At 32.2% G+C, this 25,791-nt stretch overlaps 1 protein-coding gene and 2 long non-coding RNA genes across 5 annotated transcripts; 1 reads left to right on the top strand and 2 right to left on the bottom strand.

The window, feature by feature from the left end:
• The first annotated feature begins 7,645 nt into the window (after positions 1-7,645).
• Positions 7,646-10,373, top strand: LOC104899779 (formin-like protein 20). Its single transcript, XM_010687043.4, has one exon. The coding sequence runs from the start codon at positions 7,955-7,957 to the stop codon at positions 10,043-10,045; it is 2,091 nt and encodes a 696-aa protein (XP_010685345.1). The 5' UTR covers positions 7,646-7,954; the 3' UTR covers positions 10,046-10,373.
• Positions 10,374-10,932: 559 nt separating this feature from the next.
• LOC104899778 (uncharacterized) lies at positions 10,933-16,572 on the bottom strand. Of its 3 annotated transcripts, none has more exons than XR_008970101.1 (3): positions 16,315-16,572; positions 12,454-13,610; positions 10,933-11,268 (listed from the first exon to the last, which is right to left on the bottom strand). It is a non-coding gene; the product is annotated as an uncharacterized LOC104899778 (long non-coding RNA). The 3 variants fall into 3 exon arrangements; XR_008970099.1 differs by having other exon boundaries at positions 10,933-11,703; positions 13,284-13,610; positions 16,315-16,560; XR_008970100.1 differs by having other exon boundaries at positions 13,284-13,610; positions 16,315-16,559.
• An 8,034-nt stretch (positions 16,573-24,606) lies between these two features.
• On the bottom strand, positions 24,607-25,537 carry LOC130592050 (uncharacterized). Its single transcript, XR_008970107.1, has 2 exons — positions 25,481-25,537; positions 24,607-24,795 (listed from the first exon to the last, which is right to left on the bottom strand). It is a non-coding gene; the product is annotated as an uncharacterized LOC130592050 (long non-coding RNA).
• Between the last annotated feature and the right edge of the window lie 254 nt (positions 25,538-25,791).

The raw sequence follows: 25,791 nt of genomic DNA, 5'->3' as shown, positions 1-25,791 counted from the left end.
ATTATGTATGGTCTGAACTCTGGCTTATTTGTAATTTTACTTTGACTTTGGCAGTGTTCACAACTTCACATATGTCATTTTACCTATTTCTTATTAATATAGAAATGCTATTATGCGAAAAGTTATTATATTTTTTTACATTACATTTTGGAGATATCAATTTTTTGATTTAAAATATATTAAAGTTTGCTTTTACGAAATGTGAAAGTTAAAGCAGGACAAAAAACAAAGGAAATATATTCTTCTTCCGTTTCAAAATAGTTGCACCATTTGGCATTTGGTGACTACTCAACAATCAACTTTGACAAGTTTTTTTCTCACCATTATATAAGAAAAAAAACATAGTCAAGTGTAGTCTTGTTAAATCTGTCTTAATACGAGGATTTCAAATATGAATTTTTTATAATTTTTATTTATACGCAATTAGAGATATTAACGGTCAAAAAAGTATTTTGACAAACGTGAAAAAGCAAATGGTGCAATTATTTTGAAATGGAGGGAGTATTTGACAACTGATATGGTGGAGTTTTTTTTTGGTTTTCTCTATATGTGAAGTGTGACGTGTGAAATTCATAACGTCTCTTTCATAAATTTGCTATTATTTTACTATTTTTGCTATCTAAGAATCTGATTGTTCATCTTGGTTTGGTCTGTGCTTTGATTTGATAATTGTCAATAAGAAGGATAAAATACAATCATAATTGTGCATTTTTCATTTTCCACTTTCACAAGTCACCAAATTACATGTATAATCATTAATTGTAATTGAGACCTACTAATATACACACGTGATGAATTTGCATGAGAAAGGTTATCCAGCATGCGTACTCTATATAGTCATAGTCAACTTAATTTGGTTTGGTCCTTGAAATGTTGTCGACCCCTCTATTTTGCCTAAAAGGTTGTTGAGGACTAAAGGGTTACAATACATAGATAATAGATTGATAAACCAATCTATGTGTAAGCTAATTGATTATTAGAATGATGTGCCCTAAAAGTTTTAGCAATGGTGGGCTAACTCAAATCTGGGTATGGGCCGAGTCGGGCCTGTTCACAGGCTTGACTCGCATGCTTGAGGAAATGACGAGCAAGGCCAGGACCGAGCTCATGAGTGGCGGGCTTGAAATTTTCAAATTTTGTTCGGGGGCCGGCCTCGTGCCTCTTGCGGGCCTGGCTCGTGTTTTATGTTGTTTTTTTGTCAGTTTTAGGCTAAGAAACAAAAGAAAGGGGCGTTCGGCCCACATACCATCTAGGCGGGCTCGTGTCGGTGCAGACTTGAAATAATTTTTTTTTTTACTGTGACAGGCCCACGTAGGGACAACGGGTCGGGTCGGGCCTCGAGCGGGATTGTGCAGGGTTGGGTCCAAACCGTGCCGGGTTGGCCCGCGTGCTCGTCCGACCCATGCTCACCTTAGGCTAGCTCGTGTTTTCTTTGTCCTTTTCTTTGTTTTTTAATCTTGTTTTTTCTTTTCTATGCCTCACTTTCTATTAACTTTTTTTTTTCTCCGCTTCAAATATTGTTGGACTCTACATGCAAATTATTTTTCACAAACTTTTTGTACCTTGATTTTTTTTTTCTTATCCAATTGTTTTAAACATCGAATTTATCACATAAGATATTGAGTTCATTTTTTATAATGTTTTAAAAATCTCGTGGTGAGAAATATAAATCTGAATTCAATTGTTCTAACCACGACATTTTTGAACAAAAGATATTAACTCCAATCATGGTATATCTGGGTATATCATGCTCATGGTATATTTAAGGGCAATTTTGTAATAAATTTTGTCCAAATGAGTAGAACTTTACTCATTCTAAGGGGCCGTTTGGTTGAAGTTGGGAAGTATAGCTTCCTTTGAATTTGCATTGCCCATGAAATTTCATTTCCTATGAAGTACGTTTTTTTGTTTGGTTGGACATGGAAAATTCTATTTCCCATGGAATTTCCACTTACCTAGAGGGGCATAGGTAAGTTATTTCCTCCATTTTGTAGGAAATAGAACTTCCTAGGAAGTTCTACTTCCCATATTTTTGTCAACCAAACAACAACACATATACCTACTTCCTAGGAATTCTAATTTCCCATATATTTGAATGTTAACCAAACAAGCTCTAATTACTAATTTCTCTTCTTTCCTTACTCTTCTTCTATATTGTCTATCTTATGTCCATTTTCTCTCTCCTCCATTGTTTTTCTTACCTCTAAATTTTTATCTCCTTCATTGATTCTCACCTTCAAATTTCTCTCTCTTCAATCGTTTCTCACCTTCAAAATTTCCTCCTACATTAATCATCTATCTCCTTCAAATATACAACCTTAATTGAAATCAATGAATGACAAAAATAAATATTTGGGCTCCTAATTTCATTAATGGCAAAATTAATTTTGGATTTGAAAATTAAAACTAGAGTGACCGAGATTCTTTAATGGTGGAATTAGTGATTGATAATGCAAATATTATTTGAGAATCAACACTAGTTTAGGTTTCTCTTACCTCTATTACTTCTCTTACCCCAAATTTTCTCTCTCCTCTAGGGTTGTTCAGAGTGCATTTTGGACCGCATCAAACCGAAACCTAAACCGTTTTTTTCGCGATTTGGGTTGTTTTGCGGCTTTAAAATTGTGGTTTGGGTTTTGATTTCAAAGATCGCGATTAGCGTTTGGGTTGGGTTTTAATTTTTGTAAACCAAAACTGCACCGTAAATCGCAATTTTATATATTTTTTTTAAAATACACCTGACAAGGTAGCATACAAATATACAACTGAAAAAAGAAGTTTGAGGTAAAGAACTTGGACACTTTTGATAAATTATTATTTATGTTTAATTATGAAGTCAACTTCATATTTATTTGTATTATTTATATTTATTAACAATTATTTTTACTCTTATATTACAAAATTTTAGTCGTGCAGGAAAAATGGTTAAAGTGCGGTGCGGTTTGGTTTGAAAAAATGTCAAACCGTATCATAAACCGCACCAACCCGAACTGCGAACACCCCTACTCTTTCTCACCTCCAAATTTCTCTCTCCTTCATGATTTCTCTCTTATCGTGGTCAATTAAATTGATGGATTATAAAACATGATTTGAGAAAGGTTGATTTCATCAATGACAAAAACAAAAATTGAAGATTCAAAGTTCATTAATGGTGGACTTAGTTTCATATTTGAAATCAATATGACAATCGAAAAATGAGCAAATACTTGTATTAATTTGAGAAAATGGGCGAAAGTGTTTCTTCGTTTTCTCGATTTTCCCAAATGAGTAGAAATTTTTGCCCATTAGGAGAAATATGTTCATTGGGCGAATGAGCAGAAGTGGTTAAAAATGTGTAGAATTTTGCTCGTTTGGAGTATATCAAACAAGAGGTTTACTATGAATTTTCTCAAAGAAATTGCTTTAGAGAATCACATATAAATGTGGAGGTTAAGGAACATGTATATATATTAGCCTTTAATCATTATACAAGAAGATATGATATATAAAATTGATCAAAAGATATTTGATTGTCATCCTCCCACGTTATAGTGTTAATCTTTGGCTGATAAGATGGAGCAAAAAGAAGAGGCTATTACATGAATCCTGTTTTCCAACCTAACACACATATGACATGAAACCATATAATAATAATAATAATATACTAGAAATGAAGACTTCATGACTTGTAAATTATGAGTTTATGATGCTTGTAATCTGTAGATCTTACAATCATTCCGGAAATGGTCAATGACAATTGCCTCACATATTATTCTTTTATGTAAGTCCTTAGGGTGAAAGCAAATACATGATGTAATTGATGCGTACAACAGAAAACCGTGGAAAAATATGTAAAACCATTTTTTAAGGAATGTATTGAATATGAATAGAAGTTGCCTTGAGCATAGGTTTTTCTATATATTATCAAATATATTTCCTTGGCATATTATGTAATTATGTATGCTAATTGCTAGAGCCTAGAAGTTATGAAATTCTTTGACTATGACTTCAAACATTTGCTGCAAAATCTACGCCCCATCTTTCGCTTATGTTATGGTCTTTGTCCTACTTATTTGTCACTACTTGTTACAAAATGCTTCCACCATTTTCCAGTAGTTATTTCACTCCTTTTACAATTTTTTAAGTGTAACTGTTACACCATAATTTATGTAATTCGTAGATGGTGCATATGTATATGGCTAACAAGTCAAATGTACATAGTTAACAAGTCAAATGAACACATGTACCATGGCTAACAAGCCAAATGAACATATGTGCATCTCTATTAGGATATGTTCATTGGTATTGGTCTTTATTTTCAAATTTAGTGCTTGATGTTCGTCGTGCACACCTTCCTCACCATACTGACGTGTGCACTTATTAATTTACATAATTTATAATGTAACAACCTACAAATCACTACTTCGAATGATCAATAACTTCGTTGCTATATTCTTAATCCTCTTAAAATCAATTGCTTTTGGACTAACTACATTTGTTCTTCCTTTTGCACTAACTACATTTGCTTTTTAACTTGCTTTTTTTTATGTTTGTTGATTTTATTTTTATTTTCCGGTGTTAAAGAAATAATATCCGTATTCATGTTTTTATAAAATAATTGAATTTGGTAAATACACTTTTAAAACATATCTGACAAAATCTCACATGATTAAGTTAGAAAAAGAAAACTTCATAAAAGAGTGAAGTGCGTCTTAGGTGTAACTTGTTCTACTATAACTTATTATGCTAATGACATACATTTCAGCAAGAATGACATAGACTATATTAGTTTACCCCTTTTGATTTTTCACATTTATCGATGTAAAACTTTGAGTAATAATATCTCTAATTATGTATTTGTAAAAATTATAAAAATTTAATATTTCAAAATTAAACATTGAGATGAATCAAACAATATTACACATGATTATATTTTCCTTACATATAAAGTACAAATGATGGTCAAAGTAATAAAGATGAATAGTGTTATAAGTCAAAGTGGGTAAACTAATAAAGGACGGAGGTAGTACAAAATAAAAACACATCCCTTTTCTCTTAAAACTAGTTATTAGGCCCGGACTATGCCCCGGGTAAGAAACAATTTCATTTATTAATATAATACTTTATGATAATAACACTAAATACAACTTAGTCTAGTGGTTAAAACTTTAGTATATGTACCAGAGGTCTTGGGATCAAATCCTATATTATGCAATTTCTTAATTTTTTTTATTGTACATGGATTACATGAACTAAAACTTCCTAGGGAGAGCTCCACGTGGCACAGTTTCTTGTTTTCGCACGCCTTTTAATATATTTGTATAGATTTTAACGTAATAGGATCAACAATGCTCTTATACTCTCATCTCATCAGGCCGAGGCTTGGGCCCTTAGGGAAGGGGTTAAGGCTGCCCTCTCCCTGGATATCTCTCATCTCATCATTGAAGGAGATAATCTAGGAGTCATTATTTCTATGAAAAGTCTTGGCAAATTTTGTGGGAAATTTCTAACATTGTTTCAGATGCTGGTGCTGATGTGTCTCATTTTCTTGAGTGCAGGTTAATTTATTGTTTTCGCGAAGCTAATCGTGCAGCGGGAAGGCGCACGACTATCCTTCCCTTTTGTATTGGTTCCCTTCCTATCGTATTGATTTCTCTCTTTTCATCCGTAAGGATGTTTTAGGCTTGCCACCAAATTAGGGGTCAAGTCTAAGTCTATTTTCCGTATCAAAAAAACAAAATACTCTTATACTTTTCATTGTAATTATTTTAAGAGTTTATTGTCAATTAATTCCTCCTTCCACTCTTTTTTATTATTCCTAGTTCATTGTATCTATAGTTCTTATTGAAATGTTTAATAAAAAGATAGATGGTCTGAAAATTAATATTTATAGTACTTGGACAAATTATGTAATGTAAAGTAGAAAAAGAACTAGTTTTTATACTAGGAAATTGTGACTTTTCTCTCCTACTGTTTGGGTGGGTTGGATCATGATAGCTCTCACAAGTTACAAGACTGATAATGAAATAATATTCGACTGACGATGCACATGGATTAGAATTCTACTAGCTCGATAATTTTCCACAACACAACCATCACCATTCACCAGGTAAATTGAAAATGATTTGGCCCTTGCTATTTTGGACTATTCTCAGACAAAGCAATGTGTTCAAATGTAAAGCAAAACTGATCTATATCCTAACTGTAGAATTGAAATGAACCATGTACCAGCTTATAATACGAATCGTTTCACTTTGACTTTTACGCTGTTTATAATATCTCATTTTGATCATAACTTGCTAATATGTCAATACAAATGTTATTATTTTAAACACGTAAAAATGTAATTAAATTGCTTGAATGCATGTTTTGAAATGTTAATAATGATCAAAGTTGTGCATTAACAGATGTAAAAGTCAAAGTGGAATTTATTTAAAAAATAATAGGGAAAGTGTACGTCACATATGATTATATGAACGACATTGCTGATCATCTTGATATCAATTGGTCCCCCCAAGATGTTGAGGTAAGTCGTATGACAACGAGAGTTGCTATATCATTTGGATGTCGAGCCATCTATCGGGTCGGTTAAGGGTCTGTTCTCCCCAACTTTTTTTCAGTTCAGTTCAGCTCTTGACAATACTTTTACTCTCACATATCACTATTCATTTCTGTTCGGTTCGGTTCAATTCAGTTCAGATCAGTTCAGCTGTTTTATGCCGAAGAGAACATGCCCTAAGACTTTCTTGCAACACCTATCCAGGTCCTGCACTAGGGATGACAACCGGTCGGGCTTGGATCGGATTATGGTTAATCCGACTCCGATCCTACAACAATTCAGATTTTAAATCCGAGTCCGACATCCAACTCCGGAAATCCGAATTCGAACCCGGCTTAAAATTCGAACATCCAACTCTGAATCCAATCCGACTTAAAATCCGAACATCCAACTCAAAATCCGAACACCCGACTCCGAACTCAACCCGACTTATTTTTCTGCCTATTTTTTATAATAGAATAGTCTTCTATAATACAGTAATCTAATCATTACAATTTATTCGAATAATCATATGGAAATCTTATATAGTACAAATAATCTAAATATTACTATTATTTTTAACAATCAGTTCTTCCATGGAAAAATAATCCTATATAATACAAGCTCAAATGGCGAAGTCATTTTATACATAAATAATACATTAACATAAATAAGAAAAAATAATTGATTGACTCAAAAGTCGAAGTTTGACTCAATGTCGGATTATTTTATGAAATCCCACTCCAACCTCATCCGACTTGGACTCGGACTTTTTAAACGGAGTCGGCTCGGAATTTTTCATACAGATCAGAGCATATTAAGATCGAATCCGGATTGAGTTATCATCCCTACATAGCACACTTCAAAGTTGATACATAGAACCGTTGAAGTTAGAGCACAATTGTGTACTAGAACTGTACAATATGCCCCCCAAAAAAATGCAGTGAATGACAGCAAAAATGAACATCATAAAAGTTAAAACAACCTGGATAATTATAATACTACTATCTATCTATCTATCTATGATCTATCCACTAAACGCGTTGTTTTCGCAAGAAATACGCGGTCCCTAACAATTCCATAACAAGTTTCTCTTTCATCTCGCGCACAAGCACGTAACATGAGACCCCACATTTCACAACACAGCAGCCGTTACCACTTATCATCATTCATCATACTATTACTACTATTATATAAAGCCAACATTAGTCTTTTTCATCATTTCCAGGTTACTCTATATTGTTCACAAGCAAGCACAATCTATTTAAGTCTTTCTTCAGAAAACTAAAATCTCACCCAACATAAAAGTTGCACAAACCAAAAGCTAAAGGCAGCTCAAAAAAGAAAAGTTGCACCAACCTAAAAGGCGCCACTTGCTTGATCTTGAAAAGCAAAGCAAAGCAAAGCAAACTCACTTTTCTTTTCCATACTACATACATGGAGCTGAGGGAAGAGGACCCTCCTCCTTTTTGGCTACAGAGCAACACCGCACTCCGCCAGGCTGACCGCCATCGACGGAGACGCCATCAGGCGTCGAGCCTATTTCTCAATACCGGAGTATTGGTAGTAGTATTGCTGGTAGCAGCTGTTGTGTTTCTAGCCATAGTTATTCCTTCTGTCCTGTCTCTTGCTCGTTCAGTCTTCAATCCAAGCTTAGTGAAGAGCAGTTGGAACTCAGTTAATCTAGTACTTGTCATTTTTGCAATTGTTTGCGGGTTCATAGGAAAGAAGGATGATGATCAAACACCAGTAAGCAGTCCTATGAGAAGAGAAGCTGCTGGTAAATCTGCAGAGTCAAGTCCGCGACATTGGTATGATCATCAAGATAGTATGAGGAGGTTAAGAAGAAATAGCAGCTCATACCCAGATCTCCGGCAAGAGGGGCAGTGGGTGATGAGTGAAAATCGATGGCGGTCTTATGATGATACCCATGTATATAGATATAATCGTCAGGTTTCGAGATCAGAGAGTGGTATTAGTCGAACTAGATCTTTCGGAATGGTGAATGAAGATTATGAGTTTGATGTTAAAAACATTGAGGTTGATACTTTTGTAAATGGAGCAAAAGTTGTTACACCTCCATCAACTACACCATCACCACCGCCATTGCCACCACCAGCAGCTGTTCGAAAGGGTGATCATGTCAGAGCCAGAGAAGTGGTTCGTGAGGACCAGTATGTCACCAAAACAGTTGAGATGGATACTTCTGCCAGAAAACAACCAAAAGTTTTCAAGTCTGAACCAAAACCACCATCCTATGTCCATCAACCAAATCCACCATTACAACCAGCATACTTGAAGCAACCGTTGTCACCACCATCACCATTATCACCAACCACGTATTTCTGGCCACCACCATCACCACCGCCACCACCGCCGCCTCCACCACCGCCGCGAGCCCATCAATCAATGTCAGCTGGAAAGAAGCATGAAAATAAGTGGGATCACCCAACAACAAAGGAATACAGATCAAATGTTGAAATTCAGCCGCAACCGGTGTCACCACCATCACCATTGTCACCAACCAATTACTTCTGGCCACCACCATCACCACCCCCACCGCCACCCCCACCTCCACCAACCCATCGAACATATCCATCAACCTCGAATAAAAAGAAGCATGAAAATATGAGACACAGCCCAGCACAAAGGGAAACTAGATCAAAGGTTCCGTTTCAAATTCCACCACCGCCGCCGCCGCCGCCGCCACCTCCACGGACACCGCCTCATTCACAACCAATAGTGGGACGCAATTCAGGAGACACAAGATCAGATAAAAAGAGAGGAATAATGATTAGAACTCTTAGCCGTCTTCCAAGAAGGAAAAGGAAGCAATCAAGGAGAAGCTATGAGAACTTAACAGAAATCATCCAACCTCCAAACACATCAATTCACCGTTCAAAGTCCACACCAGAATTTCCACCATCCTCTCCTCCACCACCACCACCACCACCTCCTCCTCCGCCACCACCACCTTCTTCCATGTTCCATAACATGTTCTCCAAAAAAGGAAAGAGTAAAAAGAAAATCCATTCCTTTTCCACTTCAGCCCCTCCACCTCCACCACCCCCTGCTAGACCACCACCCCCTAAGAGTAACATCCCTCCAAGAGCTACCAGAAGAGCGGTCCCACCTTCTAAAGCTGACAGCTTTAGCAGCATAGATGAAAACATTGGTAATGGCAGTGAGTCGCCACTGATCCCAATACCGCCACCACCACCTCCACCATCATTTAAGATGTCACCATGGAAGTTTGTCATTCAAGGGGATTATGCAAAGATAGAGAGCAACAATAACAGTCCGCGCAGTGGTTATTCAGCATCAGAAGATGAAGACAATTCACCAAGCAATCTGAAAACTAGCAAGCAGTCGTCATCCTTGTTTTGTCCAAGTCCAGATGTAGATACTAAAGCTGATGATTTTATTGCCAGATTCAGAGCCAAACTAACTCTTGAAAAGATGAATTCAATCAAGCGAAATCAGGGAACTAGTCCTTCACCACTGGGATCAGATTCAACCAAATCCTGAGTATCCAGATTAAAAAAAAAAAGGCCTTTTTTCATTTTTTTATTATTTTCTTCTTTAAATTATACCTTATATATTCTTCAGAATGAGTTTCTTTTTTTTATTGGGTGATACAAGAAGTGTAGATGTTGTCGATACTATAATGCCCAGCATACCTGTAGGTGGAATGTACACATAGATATTGAACGGTTTTTTTTGTCCTGATTTTCCCCCATAGCTAGTGGTATGAGTTTTGTTTTGTTTCCAGAATATCTGCTTTTACTCTAATAATGGATATGGATTTTCATTATTTTTTATGTTTATGCATCAGATAAGGATATTTTTATTTGTATCTTTTCTGTTTTAATGGCATACATCCCCAACAAAAGACGAATAAGTTCATTGTGAGAGATAGCATGTGGCAAATTTGCAATAAAAATTCTTTATACATATATACTTGTACTTCAATCTAATTCATCATCTACCCACCACATCTATCTGGCTATGGAGATTTCAATTCTTATATTCAATAATCTGGTCATTAATTAAATTAATAAGTGACCGGCGATTGTCAAAAGATAAATTACCTAACCAACCTTGACATGCATTCCTTTAATTACTCAAATCCCACGACATATGGCAGCTACAAAATACAAATAAAGCTTATAATTGAATCAACTATAATATCTACCCCCAAGTAATGCCAGATTGCCAACTGGCTACAAGAATACCTCTTATTTATGAATAAAGTTTTTATTACAAAATCATTATCATAATTCATTTGTCTAAGTTCCAACAACCAAATTTGCTTAGTTAGGGCAGCTGATAAGGATTCCACTTTGGAACTTTAAGGTCACAACAAATGCTTGCGAGTGGGAACCCCTAATCCTTACTCCCCTCTCCCCCCCCCCCCCCCCCCCCTAATGGCCTGCAAAAAGTGCTTGACCTTTGAGGGGCCAAGTTCATGTGAGTCATTTATTTTACCTAAAAGGATATTACTACAACAATTCATCATGCATGAAACTTCCAACACCAAAATATTTCTTTTTAGGAGTCTATGTAATGTAGTACCTTGAGTCTTCCTTTACTAAATAGGCATCCTTTGAGCAGATGGTTTTTTCTTGATATATTCACGTCACTTGCTTAGATATCAACATGCTCAATGATTTGCTTCAAAATTGCAGCACTTGAAGACTCTGCCTATTTTGTGAAGAATCACTCCACTTATCTGCCAACTGATAAATTACCTAGCAAAAATTGCATCAAATTTTTTAAATGAAGACATAGATCAAGAGACTACACTAGTCCAAAACAACAGATAGCTGTATAAGTATGAGAACGCATACAAAGATCCTGAATTTAGAAGCCACTATACGTACAAGTGCTCAGAGTCTCAGACCAAGCAAAATGAGCAGCCAGTCAGTAAATCCTGAATTTCGCTCTGCCTTCTTGGACTGAATAATCAAAAGAGTGTACTTCCACATCTTAAACAAACAAACATTCTTACTTTTTCAAGGCAATTTCTAACTCCCCACATACTTAGCATGACATAACAATTGGATACCACCAAGAGATTAGCAGAATCCTTTGTTTACATGTCGGACAGGGACATTCCTTGGCAAGTCTAACTGGTCCGCAAAGGTTTGCATTAGGATAAGCGATGCCCAGAAAAAAGGGGAAAACTGCAACGTTAACAACTTCAGAAATTTATCGTCTGTCATAATGCTGCATATGATGATAATTGCTGGATGAATCCTAGTTAGAGAAATCTATCATTTGAAAGAGACAAAGAAATAAAGAATATAGTGGCCTTGTTAAATTTAACAAAACAAGATACAGAAAGGCTGCTAGGGGAACCAACTGGCAGTATTGCATCATTGGACTTCAGATCTACATCCTCATTTAGTACCTTAGAAAACCTTCAAAGCTCGTGTAATGCATGGTCATGATTTAAGGAAAGATAATCTGATTGCATAATTATCCTTGAGGTATCCCGATTCCAAGCATCTATCTTTTTTCACTTATGTTCATTATCACCAAAAACTATCAACGGGTATAAGAAGTATATATGAGATTTAATGTAAATTAGTGAAAGAAAGATATGATTGGTAATGGAGATACATTACTATGGACACTATACATGTAAATTACACATATTATGTAATAGAGTCCTTTATTAGCAGCCGACAATCCGAGAACCTTATTTTCTCATCCGCGTCAAGAAAAAACTCTCATGATCAAAATTGTAGGTTCACCACGTATTCGCAAAGGACCCAACACCCAACCCCATCCCCCTCCAGAAAAATAAGATCTCACACAAAAGCAACAAAAATGAGAAAAGAAAATAAGGAACATCCAAATTTTGCAAGTAGCAACAGATATTTTCAGTAAAAAATCAGAAGTTCCTGTCTTCTTTGAAGTTCCAAACATACCAGACTCTTGGATGCTTATATCAATACAAATCTAGCAATTCCCCGCAATTGATCAGCCTGTTCATGCAATACCGAAGTGGTCTTCTCTTATATCCAAAAGCCCAACACTTTATATATTTAGAGCAAATAACAGAAAGACATGTTCCTGTTCATGCAATTAAGTAATTGAATCCAATGTGGTCACCTTTCACTTGAGAATGAAGTGAGTGGAAACTCTGCAACGATGTTAATGGAGAACCAATTATCAAGTTTTGCAAGTTCCAAGTTGCAGGCCACTATAATATTATGTCTAGATGACCCATTGTAATTCAGCTTTTAAAGTAAATCGATGAACACACGCATCCTCCAACGACACAATTTCTGCAGATCATAATATATTTTCTTACACAAACAACGAAACTTCACTTTTAAGTAGGCGTAACATGTTCTCCACCACCCGGAATTCCACCCTGCATTTAGGTCATACTTGATATGAATAGCTTAGGAAGGAATCTAAGACTGTTGGGAATTTGGGCCCCACCCACCCAGTCACTAAGTGTGTGGTAATTATATAATGTTTCAACCGGTTCAGAGTAACTGCATCATATTGTTATATAATAATCAATTTCAGAGACCTGATGTCCATTTACAAGTGCAATAATCTCGCTAACAAAATAAGCCAATAGTTACCAGACCCGAAGTGCATATGCTAAGTCCCATGAACTACATAAGCATCTACCTTTGAGAGACAGCAGACAACTTGGAAACCTTGTCCATAGAAGAAAACATACGAAGAAATGCTTTTAGTAAAAATGCAAGGAAGAAGAGTTCATGTATGAGCAGCTTCTAACCTTAAACAGTCATCTCCTGTAGGCAGTAGAGAGTAGCAAAATAAACTGACACCTTCCTCATGTATGATGTACCGTAGACGGTCGTACACGTACAAGTTCAACATTGTGATGATTGAGCCAAGAGTAAATGAACCTTTGATCAAATGCAATAGTTCCAGACTTCCTGTCACTTGATGGGTACAAGACCAAAAGGCTTTACCTCACAGGAATTTTGGTCCAGAATCTCCCGAACTAGACCAAGGTAGGGAGACGATGAATGGTAAAATCATGAAGCCAAAGAGTTGAGGTAGATTTAGACTCAATCATAGTCTGTTAGTTATATTAAACCTAGAAGATGGAAAACAACAATATATTTTAGGAAAACCAGGGAGAATTGATAAATCTAGGGCAAAAGGCCAATAAGAAAGTATTCAACAATTCACTTAACAACCTCAGCCTTTCTGTAATATTCAGCAGAGCATGAACACTATTTTGTACCATTACTAGACCTCCTCATTGTACTTCATAGCAATAATAGCATTTTGAGGGAAAATTACATGTATTTGCTCAAAAATGGAGCCAAAATTTAAATGCAAGTTAATTTTCTCACTGAAACTGGAAGAAAAACAAAAAATCTTATCATCTATAATTGTTTCATAATGCTCCATTATGCAAGGTCATCAAGACTTCTCCCCAGACTTTGCAAAACTAGCACCAAAAGCAGAATAAAAAAATCTGCTGTCACAACTCACAATATCAACAATCTTTCATACAGCCTGCAATTTAATAAAGCTTGACCACCAAAAGATAATAGCCATACTTGTTTTTCAGAAATTATAACAAGCTTCTAAGTTAACAAAGGGTTTTACATTTTCCTTGCATTTAAAACCTAATCAATCTGACCCGGAGCACCGGAGCACTGATACGATGCAAAACTTTCCTAAAAGAGTCAAAAGCCTCATGAGAAGAGCTAAAGAAATCTCTTTTACCAGTGACATGTTATACAACAAACTCTAATATCTACAGACAGATAAACCTGGATATTAACAACATGATGTCAATTAATTCCACCCAGGAACACTTCAAAGTTCAAATTCTTTTTCTATAGAAGACATATATATGGCAGCATGTGTATAGTTATATAGTGTCACTGTATGATTCCAGAATTTAGATGACTCACTCTCAAACTAGCATATGGCATATTTTCAAGACGGCAGCACTGAGCTACAACTGCCCCTGGTTGAAGCTGATATTGTCAGCACTCAGCCACTCACCATTACATTTCCTACCAATATTAGGCTCTGTTCTACTCACCTTATCTTCACTCGTTTCGGAATAACAAGTTCAAATGAACTAAGTTCAGGGATAATAAGGATTAATAGGGCTACTAAGTTCGGAAAAGTGATAACAGGTGCATATAAAGGCTAATAGGGTTAAAATAAGGTTCAATAAGTTCTACTAAGGTACATTAATCTTAGATAAGCTAAGTCCAAGGCTAATACGTTCATATAAGTTAAATTCAGGGAAATAGCACGCTTAGTCTAGTTATGTATGTTACATTTCATGTTAATTATTTTACATTGTAAGTATTTGTAACTTCATAATCAAATCCTAATATGCTAGTCCACACTCCACCAACTGCCAATTGGGCTTCCAACAGATCTCACTATGGGCTTTAGAAATGCTAGGGTCCATTTTCTTTCCTTTGGGTCCAATGGTTGGTTGACTTGGTTCTACCAGTTCAAAATTACTACGATTCGATTTACACGTTAAAGAACTAATATAAACTGCCTTTCAGCTAGATATCACTTCTGATCAAAACATAAGTTGCTGAAAACGCAGACTTCGGCATAATTGAAAAAATGCAATAAAAAAGCTATAATTAACATTTCATATCAAGAAATTCCAGATGGTCTATAATGTGGAAGTAAAGGATTAGTGGAACAGGACGGATAATCCATTCTTAGTTCTCACAATTTTACTGTCAACAGTCCAACATTAGTCCAATGCTGAGGAAGATGCTACCTTCTTTACATAGAAAGGGGATATCAAATAGCATTTATATTCTACTAACACGAACACGCACACAGATGCGCACACAATCAAATAATACTCCCTACTGTTTTTAGTAATTGCAACATTTCTTATTTTAGTAAGTTCTCTATTACTTGCAACGTTGACATTTTTGGCGATATATTCTCTCTTTCTCTCTCCTAGCACATGGGGTGTTTGGATCCTCTAAAGTTCTAAAATAACTCTATAAAATAGAGTTTGAATAATATCAACCATTGAATAAAAAATCAATGGCTCATTTATTATCTTCCCAACCCCCCCCCCCTATTTTTTCTCATCAAAATCGACCCTCTAATTTCCCTCTTCCCACCAATATGAGTCCTTGATTTTAACATGTATGATTCAGACACAACTCTACATTGTTTAAAACTCTAGAGGATCCCGCCTCGCACATGGGGTTCTTTTTTATCTCTCACCTCTCCTTTATCCTTGTGCACATTTCAACATTGCAAGTATTAAAAAAACGGAGGAAGTATATGTATAAACAATGAGAAAAACAAAATTAATTAATCTTCTAATCCTTAAAACGCCACATAATATTATAATTAAGACCCCATCACCATAACCAACACAAGCTCATTAGATAATATTACAAGTATGTCATCATCACCGTCCAACAATATCCACCCCCCCCCCCGAAAAAAGAAAAAAAAAAGGGTGATCAAACGCAATAAACGGAGTATTTGACTTATAATTATCAAACAATATGAAAAGCAATAGTAGTTTATAGTAGAAAGCAGCATTATTCACATATGAATTTTATCATACACCTGGTAGGCAACATTCATATGATTAATTCATTATAATATAGCAATTAACAAATCCACAAAGACTTCATAGTATTAATTTAGCTGAATTTCATGATATTTATATTAAAAAAATGCTGAATTTCATGATATTACCAATCACAACAATGCTAGGGTGTATTGATTAGTTTATGAAATACCCAATTAAAGATGAGAGCATAAGATGAAACTACCTAGCCGTTGAAGGCGAATCAAATTTGATGTTGGAAGGGAGAATTGAAGAATGAAGATGATCAACAATCTTTGTAGAACTCAACTCAATTCGATTTCAACACTGCCAAAAGAATGCATGCGATATATGCAAAAGTGAAATGTGTTGTAATTTGGAAAAATTAACGTACTTTGTTCCATACTTAAGTATCCGTCAAGCTAAATTAAAGTACAAAGCCTTAAAAAAGAAGTAAGAAAAAAAAAATTATTAATATAATACTTTACGTAATAACACTAAATAAAACTTAGCCGAGTGGTTAAGACTTTAGTATATGTATTTGAGGTCGTAGTATCAAACTTTATACTATGCAATTTCTAAATTTTTTTATTGTACGTGGATTACATGAACAAAAACCGGGTCTGTTCTCTTCGGCATAAAACAACTGAACTGAACTGAACTGAACTTATTGGAGCTGAACTGCCTGTTCTCTTCGGCATAAAACAACTGAACTGAACTTAACTTATTGGAGATGAACTGAACTTATTGGAACTGAATTGAATTGAATTAAATTAAATTGAATTAAATTGAATGTAATAAATATATAAATAATATTTTAAACAATTATAATATGAATATTAAATAATAATTATTTTTTTTTTTGAAAGAGAAATTTCATTAATTGAAGGCCAAACGGCATCTACAATAGATATTAAAGAAAAACAAGATACAATTAAACAAGGTTAAATCAAATTCGTCTTCGAGAAACTATAATGAACCAGATCGAGCAATACAGCGCAGCCCCTTGTATTTGCTGAATCAAACAGCTATTGATGAGGAAGTCTATCATTCTGACATAGTTTGGGAAGAGCCTTCTTGATCGAGCCATGTTAACCGCATCCGAGATTCCAATACCTTCATGTTGAGTTTTGAATTCAACCAACAAGAACAATTTCTCATACCTAAAACAAAACAACCACATCACAACTCCCATAGAGGAGAAGGAGATCTCCACAACAAAGACTAAAAACCCATAACAGGGTTTGAAGAAATCTCATAAAGAGATACTGATTTATTCAACAAAACAAGAAAATAAACTAAAAATTGAAAATAAAAGGAAAAAGGGGGCTTACCATGGATGAAATCATCCATGGCAGCCCCTAACTGATGAAGAAGAAGTAGGGGAGGCTAGGGTTTTAGAGAGAAAAAAGAAAGAGGGAATCAACCATTTACTTGCTATTAAATAATAATTATAATGATAAGTAATAATAATGAATAATAATAATAGTATTTTGGATATTTTTAAATGATAGTTATAAATAAATAATATTAATAATCAAATTAATAATAATAATAATTAATGATAAGTAATAATAATTATTTTATGTTATTTGTATTAATATATTAATACTTGATGATGATATATAATAACAATAATATCTAAGAAGTAAATTAATATTACTATTTTAAAATATATATTTAATAATATAAATATTTAGTAATAAAAATAATGATTGGGTTGGACTGCGAAAATTACATCATAAATCGTCTTGACGAGATTTGATTGGTTTATGGGCTAAAAAAAGTGGGTTTATTTGTGCTTTGACCTAAACCATTTTCCTCCTAATAATAATAGTAATAATAATGAGTAAAGCTATAATAAACAAAATAATATATAGAAACAACAATAATAATAATAATAATAATAATAATAATAATAATAATACTGTACTTAATAGTAATGATATATATTTGAGTAATAATAATAATAAAAATAAGAGTAATTAGTAAAATAAATTATACCAACATAATAATAATATATATTTAACAAAATGGTTATCAAAAAATGGAGCTGAACTGAACTGGACTGATTGGAGCTGAACTGAACTGAAAATAAGCTGTGGAGAACAGACCCTCACTCCACTAGAATTGTCCAATGTATACATAAGTCATGTCAATTAACAAAAGTAAAATTAGCTTGCACTGAACTTATTGGAGCTGAACTGAACTTGTTGGAACTGAACTGAATTGAATTGAATTGAAATAAATTAAATTGAATTAAATTGAATGTAATAAATATATAAATAATATTTTAAACAATTATAATATGAATATTAAATGATAATTATAATGATAAGTGATAATAATGAATAATAATAGTATTTTGGATATTTTTAAATGATAGTTATAAATAAATAATATTAATAATCATAAATTAATTAATAATAATAATTAATGATAATTAATAATAATTATTTTATGTTATTTGTATTAATATATTAATACTTGATGATGATATATAATAACAATAATATCTAATAAATAAATTAATATTACTATTTTAATAATTATATTTAATAATATAAAAATATTTAGTAATAAAAATAATGATTGGGTTGGACTGCGAAAATTAATCATAAACCGTCTTGACGCGATTTGATTGGTTTATGGGCTAAAAAAAGTGGGTTTATTTGTGCTTTAACCTAAACCATGTTCCTCTTAATAATAATAGTGATAATAATGAGTAAAGCTATAATAAACAAAATAATATATAGAAACAACAATAATAATAATAATAATAATACTTAATAGTAATTATATATTTAAATAAATAATAATAATAATAATAAGAGTAATTAGTAAAATAAATTATACCAACATAATAATAATATATATTTAACAAAATGGTTATAAAATAATGGAGCTGAACTGAACTGAACTGAACTGAAAATAAGCTGGGGAGAATAGGCCCTCACTCTACTAATGTCATACAAAATGTTAAAATATAGCTTGCACTGAACTTATTGGAGCTGAACTGAACTTGTTGGAACTGAACTGAATTGAATTAAATTAAATTAAATTGAATGTAATAAATATATAAATAATATTTTAAACAATTATAATATGAATATTAAATAATAATTATAATGATAAGTGATAATAATGAATAATAATAATAATAGTATTTTGGATATTTTTAAATGATAGTTATAAATAAATAATATTAATAATCATAAATTAATAATAATAACAATTAATGATAATTAATGATAATTATTTTATGTTATTTGTATTAATATATTAATACATGATGATGATATATAATAACAATAATATCTAAGAAGTAAATTAATATTATTATTTTAATAATTATATTTAATAATATAAAAATATTTAGTAATAAAAATAATGATTGGGTTGGACCGCGAAAATTACATCATAAACCGTGTTGACGCGATTTGATTGATTTATGAGCTAAAAAAAGTGGGTTTATTTGTGCTTTGACCTAAACCATGTTCCTCCTAATAATAATAGTAATAATAATGAGTAAAGTTATAATATACAAAATAATATATAGAAACAACAACAATAATAATAATACTTAATAGTAATGATATAATTATTATTGTTATTATTATTATTATCATTATTATTATTATTACTATTAAGTATTATTATTATCATTGTTGTTGTTTACATATATTATTTTGTTTATTATAGCTTTACTCATTATTATTACTATTATTATTAGGAGGAACATGGTTTAGTTCAAAGCACAAATAAGCCCACTTTTTTAGCCCATAAACCAATCAAATCGCATAAAGACGGTTTATGATGTAATTTTCGCGGTCCAACCCAATCATTATTTTTATTACTAAATATTTTTATATTATTAAATCTAATTATTAAAATGTAATATTAATTTACTTCTTAGATATTATTGTTATTATATATCATCATCAAGTATTAATATTTTAATAAAAATAATATAAAATAATTATTAATTATCATTATTATCATTAATTATTTTTATTATTATTAATTTATGATTATTAATATTATTTATTTATAACTATTATTTAAAAATATCCAAAATACTATTATTATTATTCATTATTATTACTTATCATTATGATTATTATTTAATATTCATAATATTATTGTTTAAAATATTATTAATATATTTATTACATTCAATTTAATTCAATCTAATTTAATTCAGTTCAGTTCAGTTCAGCTCCAATGAGTTCAGTTTAGTTCACTCCAATAAGTTCAGTTCAGTTCAGTTCAATTGTTTTATGTCGTAGAGAACATGCCCTAAGAGGTCACGGGCTCGAGACTTCTTATGTGCAAAATGTTGATAAAGTGGGGCTATATGCATACTTAGGTTAGAAATGAGAATAATTCATAACCTTTAGATTAGATCCTTTCAACGGCCAAGATCTTAACTAATTCTTTCCTTCATTCCGTGCAAACACCTATTTTTCCCTCTCTTCTCTTCTCCTTCTTCCCCACTACGTCGTGTCTCTCCTCTCTTCTCCTTTTGTAGATTGTACGTTCTCAACCTACTGTCATCTACTTCTTGTCCAAGAATTTCATGGAATCAATTACCGTGACGTAGATAATTCGTATGGTTGTTCATAATTTTGTTCGAATTTTTTGTGCTTATGGTTGGACTTGATAATTTTTTGTAGTAATTATATAACATGAACATGTGAATGAGAGACTTGAGTTTGAACTTGAGAAAGATGTTAATTGGAATACTACTGGGTACAATAATTGTTACTTCTCTTGGTAAAGTCTTCATTGATTTCACACTTTCGGATCTCAGTGGGGATCAATTCACTACTTAATTGGAACACAACAAATTATAAATAGATAAACTAAAACCGAAAGGTTCAATTGAAAATAGAAGAATGAGAAACAAATTATACTTACACTTCGTTAGACAAAAACCCGCTATTTTTGTTGAAAAAACTCTGATTTACCTCTTAAATAAACGAGATGTACCTGAATTTACATCATGATAATTCGAAAGCTGGCTTTCACAAAGATGTGATGATTTTAACAAATTAAATCCAGTTGAAATTGTGCTAATACTCAAAGAAACTAAGAAACGAGAGGAGAAAGAATGTTTAGGGCAACTCTAATGCGCAATAAAAACAAGAAAGTTTTGGGTACTTTCATTTAACTTTTATTTTTAATCTGGTCCATTAACTAAACTATTATGTAAAGGTGGGCATTTGTTCTCATTTCTCATATAAACACCATTCTCATTTGAACTCAATTTTATTTATATATATTTAGTGATGCAACACCAATCAAAACCTCTATTTTAGGGCTTGTTCGTTGTCTTTTTTTAATTTGTTTTCAGTTTTCAAAATATTTTTATAACCAAAAACAAAATTTGGAAACTTTAAAATGTTTGACATGTTTGATATAAGCATGACTACTTTGAAGTTTATTATATACCCCTTATATCACATGAATTTTACATTCATAAAACCAAAAAAAGGGAACTGGTTGCGATGTCAAACGGACCCTAAACTTAGCGGCTTTAGTAAATTAAACCACTAAGCGATTCATAATTTACAAAGCCGCTAACTCAATAATATAGGGGTTTATCTTAGTAAAACTGCTACCTGATATTACAATTTTTGTTCATAAAATTATATTCGTTCATATAACTATTGAAATGTTTTTTCAAAAAAAATAAAGGTGTTCCTAAACAAACCGCTAAATCGTTTTAGAAAAAGATGTAAAACCGCTAACTCACTTGGCGATATAATTCTGAACAACACATCTTTTAATCTTATAAAATAATTTGAGGCGTTAAGTGAATATAACAACTAGTAAGAATTTAATAAAGAGTGTGAGTTTATGTGGAATTAGTTTATACTCCGAATGAAGCTTTGATGTGTGATGTTGATGTCAAGTAAATACAAACAGATGTTGATGCCAATGATGCTGATGATATAATTGTGTATCTACTGTCGAAGAGAAATATAATGTATATTTGCCTCAATTTTTATATATAAAACAAAGCATTCCAAACATTTTTTTAACGAATCTTTTTAAGAAAAAATTACATCCCTAAACATGCGAAATCTCATATATATTCAAATCAGCTTGTCTATCCATACTGATTAAAGCTTCATTGTTCAATTACAACATAAACTCGACTTCTCATAATTTTATGGTGAGATGGTATATAATGTTATCAAGATGCTTGTAACATCCAACTTCTTCATCGGACCCACTCATTTGTATATCTTGTGTACTTATATTTTGAAGTACAAAATGATGTTTTCCATATAATACTGACAAATTTCAAAATATACATGATCAAATTGAGTGACTACTCTTGATTTAGTTATATCTCTATTACATAAGGGAAGGGGGGAGCAACGGTGTCCTCTTTTGAACTGACTATTTTGCCCCCCTTCCCTTTCTCAATTACAAAAGGAATCTCAATACCAAAATGGAGGTCGAATAAAGCCACTGGAAATTAATTTCAACAATCACTCAAAAATCATTTATATGAGGAAACTTTACAAATCTCTATTACATAAGGGAAGGGGGGAGCAACGGTGTCCTCTTTTGAACTGACTATTTTGCCCCCCTTCCCTTTCTCAATTACAAAAGGAATCTCAATACCAAAATGGAGGTCGAATAAAGCCACTGGAAATTAATTTCAACAATCACTCAAAAATCATTTATATGAGGAAACTTTACAAATCACTCATAGAATTGAGAAAATCACATTGTAAAAATCACGCAAATCACTCAAATGATCAGGAAACTTTACAAAAACAAAAAATTAACTTACAAACTAAAACTAATATATTAGGACGTCAATACATACAAAAACATTCACAAAATTCACTTACAAATCATTGTTCTCAATAATCATTCACAATTACATATTCACAAAAACTACCTATAAACACAATCTAAGAAAAACATAAGATTTTTACAGTGATATAACACATCGTCCATCGGCGATTTGCGAACTTTCAAACAGGTACATAATCTTTTAATCTTCAAAGTTATTTCACATTAGTCAATGTTATGTAGTTGAAAAAATGGAGATAATAGGAATTAGTTGAAAAGGGCTTTTATATAATTAGACTTAAAGTTTAATTCATTTTCATATAAAATCTGAAAATAAGATGTGTATAAATTTGATTCATTTATGACACTAATGAAAAAGTTACAAAATTTAGTTCTTTTTTAAAAATTCCAATGTAAATTTTTGCTCGAAACTTTTGCAAAATATCCAAGTTCAGAAATAAATTTTAAAAAACAAAACAATATCAAACCTTTTTGCGAACAACTTTTGCAAAAATCATTTTCAGAAAAAAAAAATTACATTAATTTGCGAAATCAGATTGTGTATGAAAAAATTTAAATTTCTTTTCACTATAATAGAAACTCAAAGTGTTAAAATTTAGAAAAGGAGAAAAATAAAAAATGACCATTTCATGCAATATCAAATTGTGTATGAAAAACTTAAAATTTCATTTTAAATATAATTGAAACAAAGTGTTATTAAAATTTAGAAAAGGAGAAAAATTAAAATGACCCTTTCATGCAAAATCAAATTGTGTATGAAAAATTTAAAATTTCATTTCAAATATAATTAAAATCAAAGTGTGAACATTTAGAAAAGGAGAAAAAATAAAATGATGAAAATTTTTAAATGTTAATTTGTAAAATCAGAATTTAGGTTAGACAAGGAAAAAAATTTGAAATTGTCTTATACTTTTCGGTTACAATTTTGGGATCATAGAAAATCACTGAAATCCATATCAAAAACTACTATAAATTACAAAAAAATAAAACCAAAAAAAAGAACATGACGATATTTAGTAAAGACATCATATTAATTATAAAAGAACATGCGCATATAAGACTTGAAAAACAAAAAACTATTCAAAATCACAAAAATGAATAACAACATAAAAAGAACATGAAAGAATCTTATTCACAAAATGGAGGTGAACTTAAATACTAACTTGCATTTTCAGTTTGGTTACTACTTAGTATTAAGTCTATAAATATCATCGCACGCATCGCGTGCACAAAAGACTAGTAGCTATATAGGGAATGTATTAGTGCTAGATTGGCTTCCAAATAGAGTGCTGAACAAACTATCAAAATAACTACTAACTTCGTTTCTTTTTAATTATTACACTTTGACATTTTACAATATTCACAAATTTTACTTTGACCATCATTTGTGGTTTATATGCGAATAAAAATATAGTCATGTGAGATCTTGTTAGTTTCATATTAACATATATTCTATTAGTATGTACTTTTTATAATTTTTAAAAATACAAAACTAAAGATATATGTCCTAAACATTTTGCATTGGCATGCGTGAAAAGTATACGTGTAATAATTGTAACGCCCCAACTCCTAAGCATCGTTAATTCATTAATTAGCTCTTACTTAGCAGCGGAAGACTTAACTTAGTTGGTGCGTTACTGCCGTACTTTCCTTTTGGAAAATACAAGGCAACATAAGTTCGTTAAAGAACGTAACTTTATAAATATTAAACTTCATAACTAACTTAGAAATGCGTAAATAACTAGGTGAAACATAATTAAGGTTCATAAACTAATGTTCTCAAGCTTAGAATACATATTAATAAGAGTCTGCATAATTTAAGTAGTAATTATTCCTCACTGCTACGCCATTCCGTCATCCCCGTCATTACCTAAAACAGAAAAGCAAAACGTCATGAGCCGAGGCCCAGTAACATACTACTCTAACATCGTGAATTCATTTCAATTCATTTCAATTCATTTTAGTTGCAAACAGGGAGGAGAGAGAATAGAGTAAAAACATTTCATAAACATTTTATGTAAACATAAATTCATTATTATCTTCATATCATAATCATCATCATAATTATCTTATTGGTAACTTGGCGAGTATAACATATAGGGACGTCTCCCATCATCATCATCATCATCATCATAATCATGGGGCAATAGCCACCAGGGACAATGTCCCTAACCAGAAGGTGGCATAAAGCCATGCATAGTGCGGTGCCACCAGGGACAATTGCCCCTAACCAGAAGGTGGCGTTTCCGCCATAGAATAGAACGGTACGTGCACGACCAACATAACATCGTACTGCCAAGAACCATCTTTCACTTTTGTTTATCATGTTCCATTTCTTTTTATTTATACATTATACTTCACAATCATCATGGAAATCATATTCTTTAATTTTCATCAAATCAGCATAAATTTACGTAACGTCATGAAAGATCATGTTTATAAAAGTATTTCATATCCCGCAATCCATAAAAGCATACATTTAACATAAACATTATAAATATCAACATAAAACAAATATTTAGAAAGGGAATGCGGGTGTTAGCAGTAGACGTTACCTCAAATCCTGCTTAGTAACTTTGATAGTCGGGGGAGGCTTGTAATATCCCTTTTTCTTTAATCTAACCAATAATTAATAACGAGACGATTAATATTGTAACATTCCTCATTTGTTATTATTATAGTTATAAGGTTGACTCGTTAACCAAATTAATAGTTGGACTATGTATTTTCGTTTATTTACTAAACTTTATAAGTACCGTCTTATTACTTAAATAGTTATTATTACATTAGCTTTTATAAAATAAAAACTTATCATATTTAAATATTAATAAATTAAGGTTAATAATATTGACTTAATAAAATATAA

This window comes from Beta vulgaris, chromosome 7, assembly GCF_026745355.1.
Source record: "Beta vulgaris subsp. vulgaris cultivar EL10 chromosome 7, EL10.2, whole genome shotgun sequence".
NCBI lineage: Eukaryota > Viridiplantae > Streptophyta > Magnoliopsida > Caryophyllales > Amaranthaceae > Beta > Beta vulgaris.
Note: the sequence above shows the minus strand (reverse complement) of the source record. Positions and strands in the feature narration are given on the sequence as shown.

Coding starts and splice junctions, on each gene's coding strand:
- LOC104899779 (XM_010687043.4), top strand. CDS start 7,955: ATGGAGCTGAGGGAAGAGGACCCTCCTCCTTTTTGGCTACAGAGCAAC.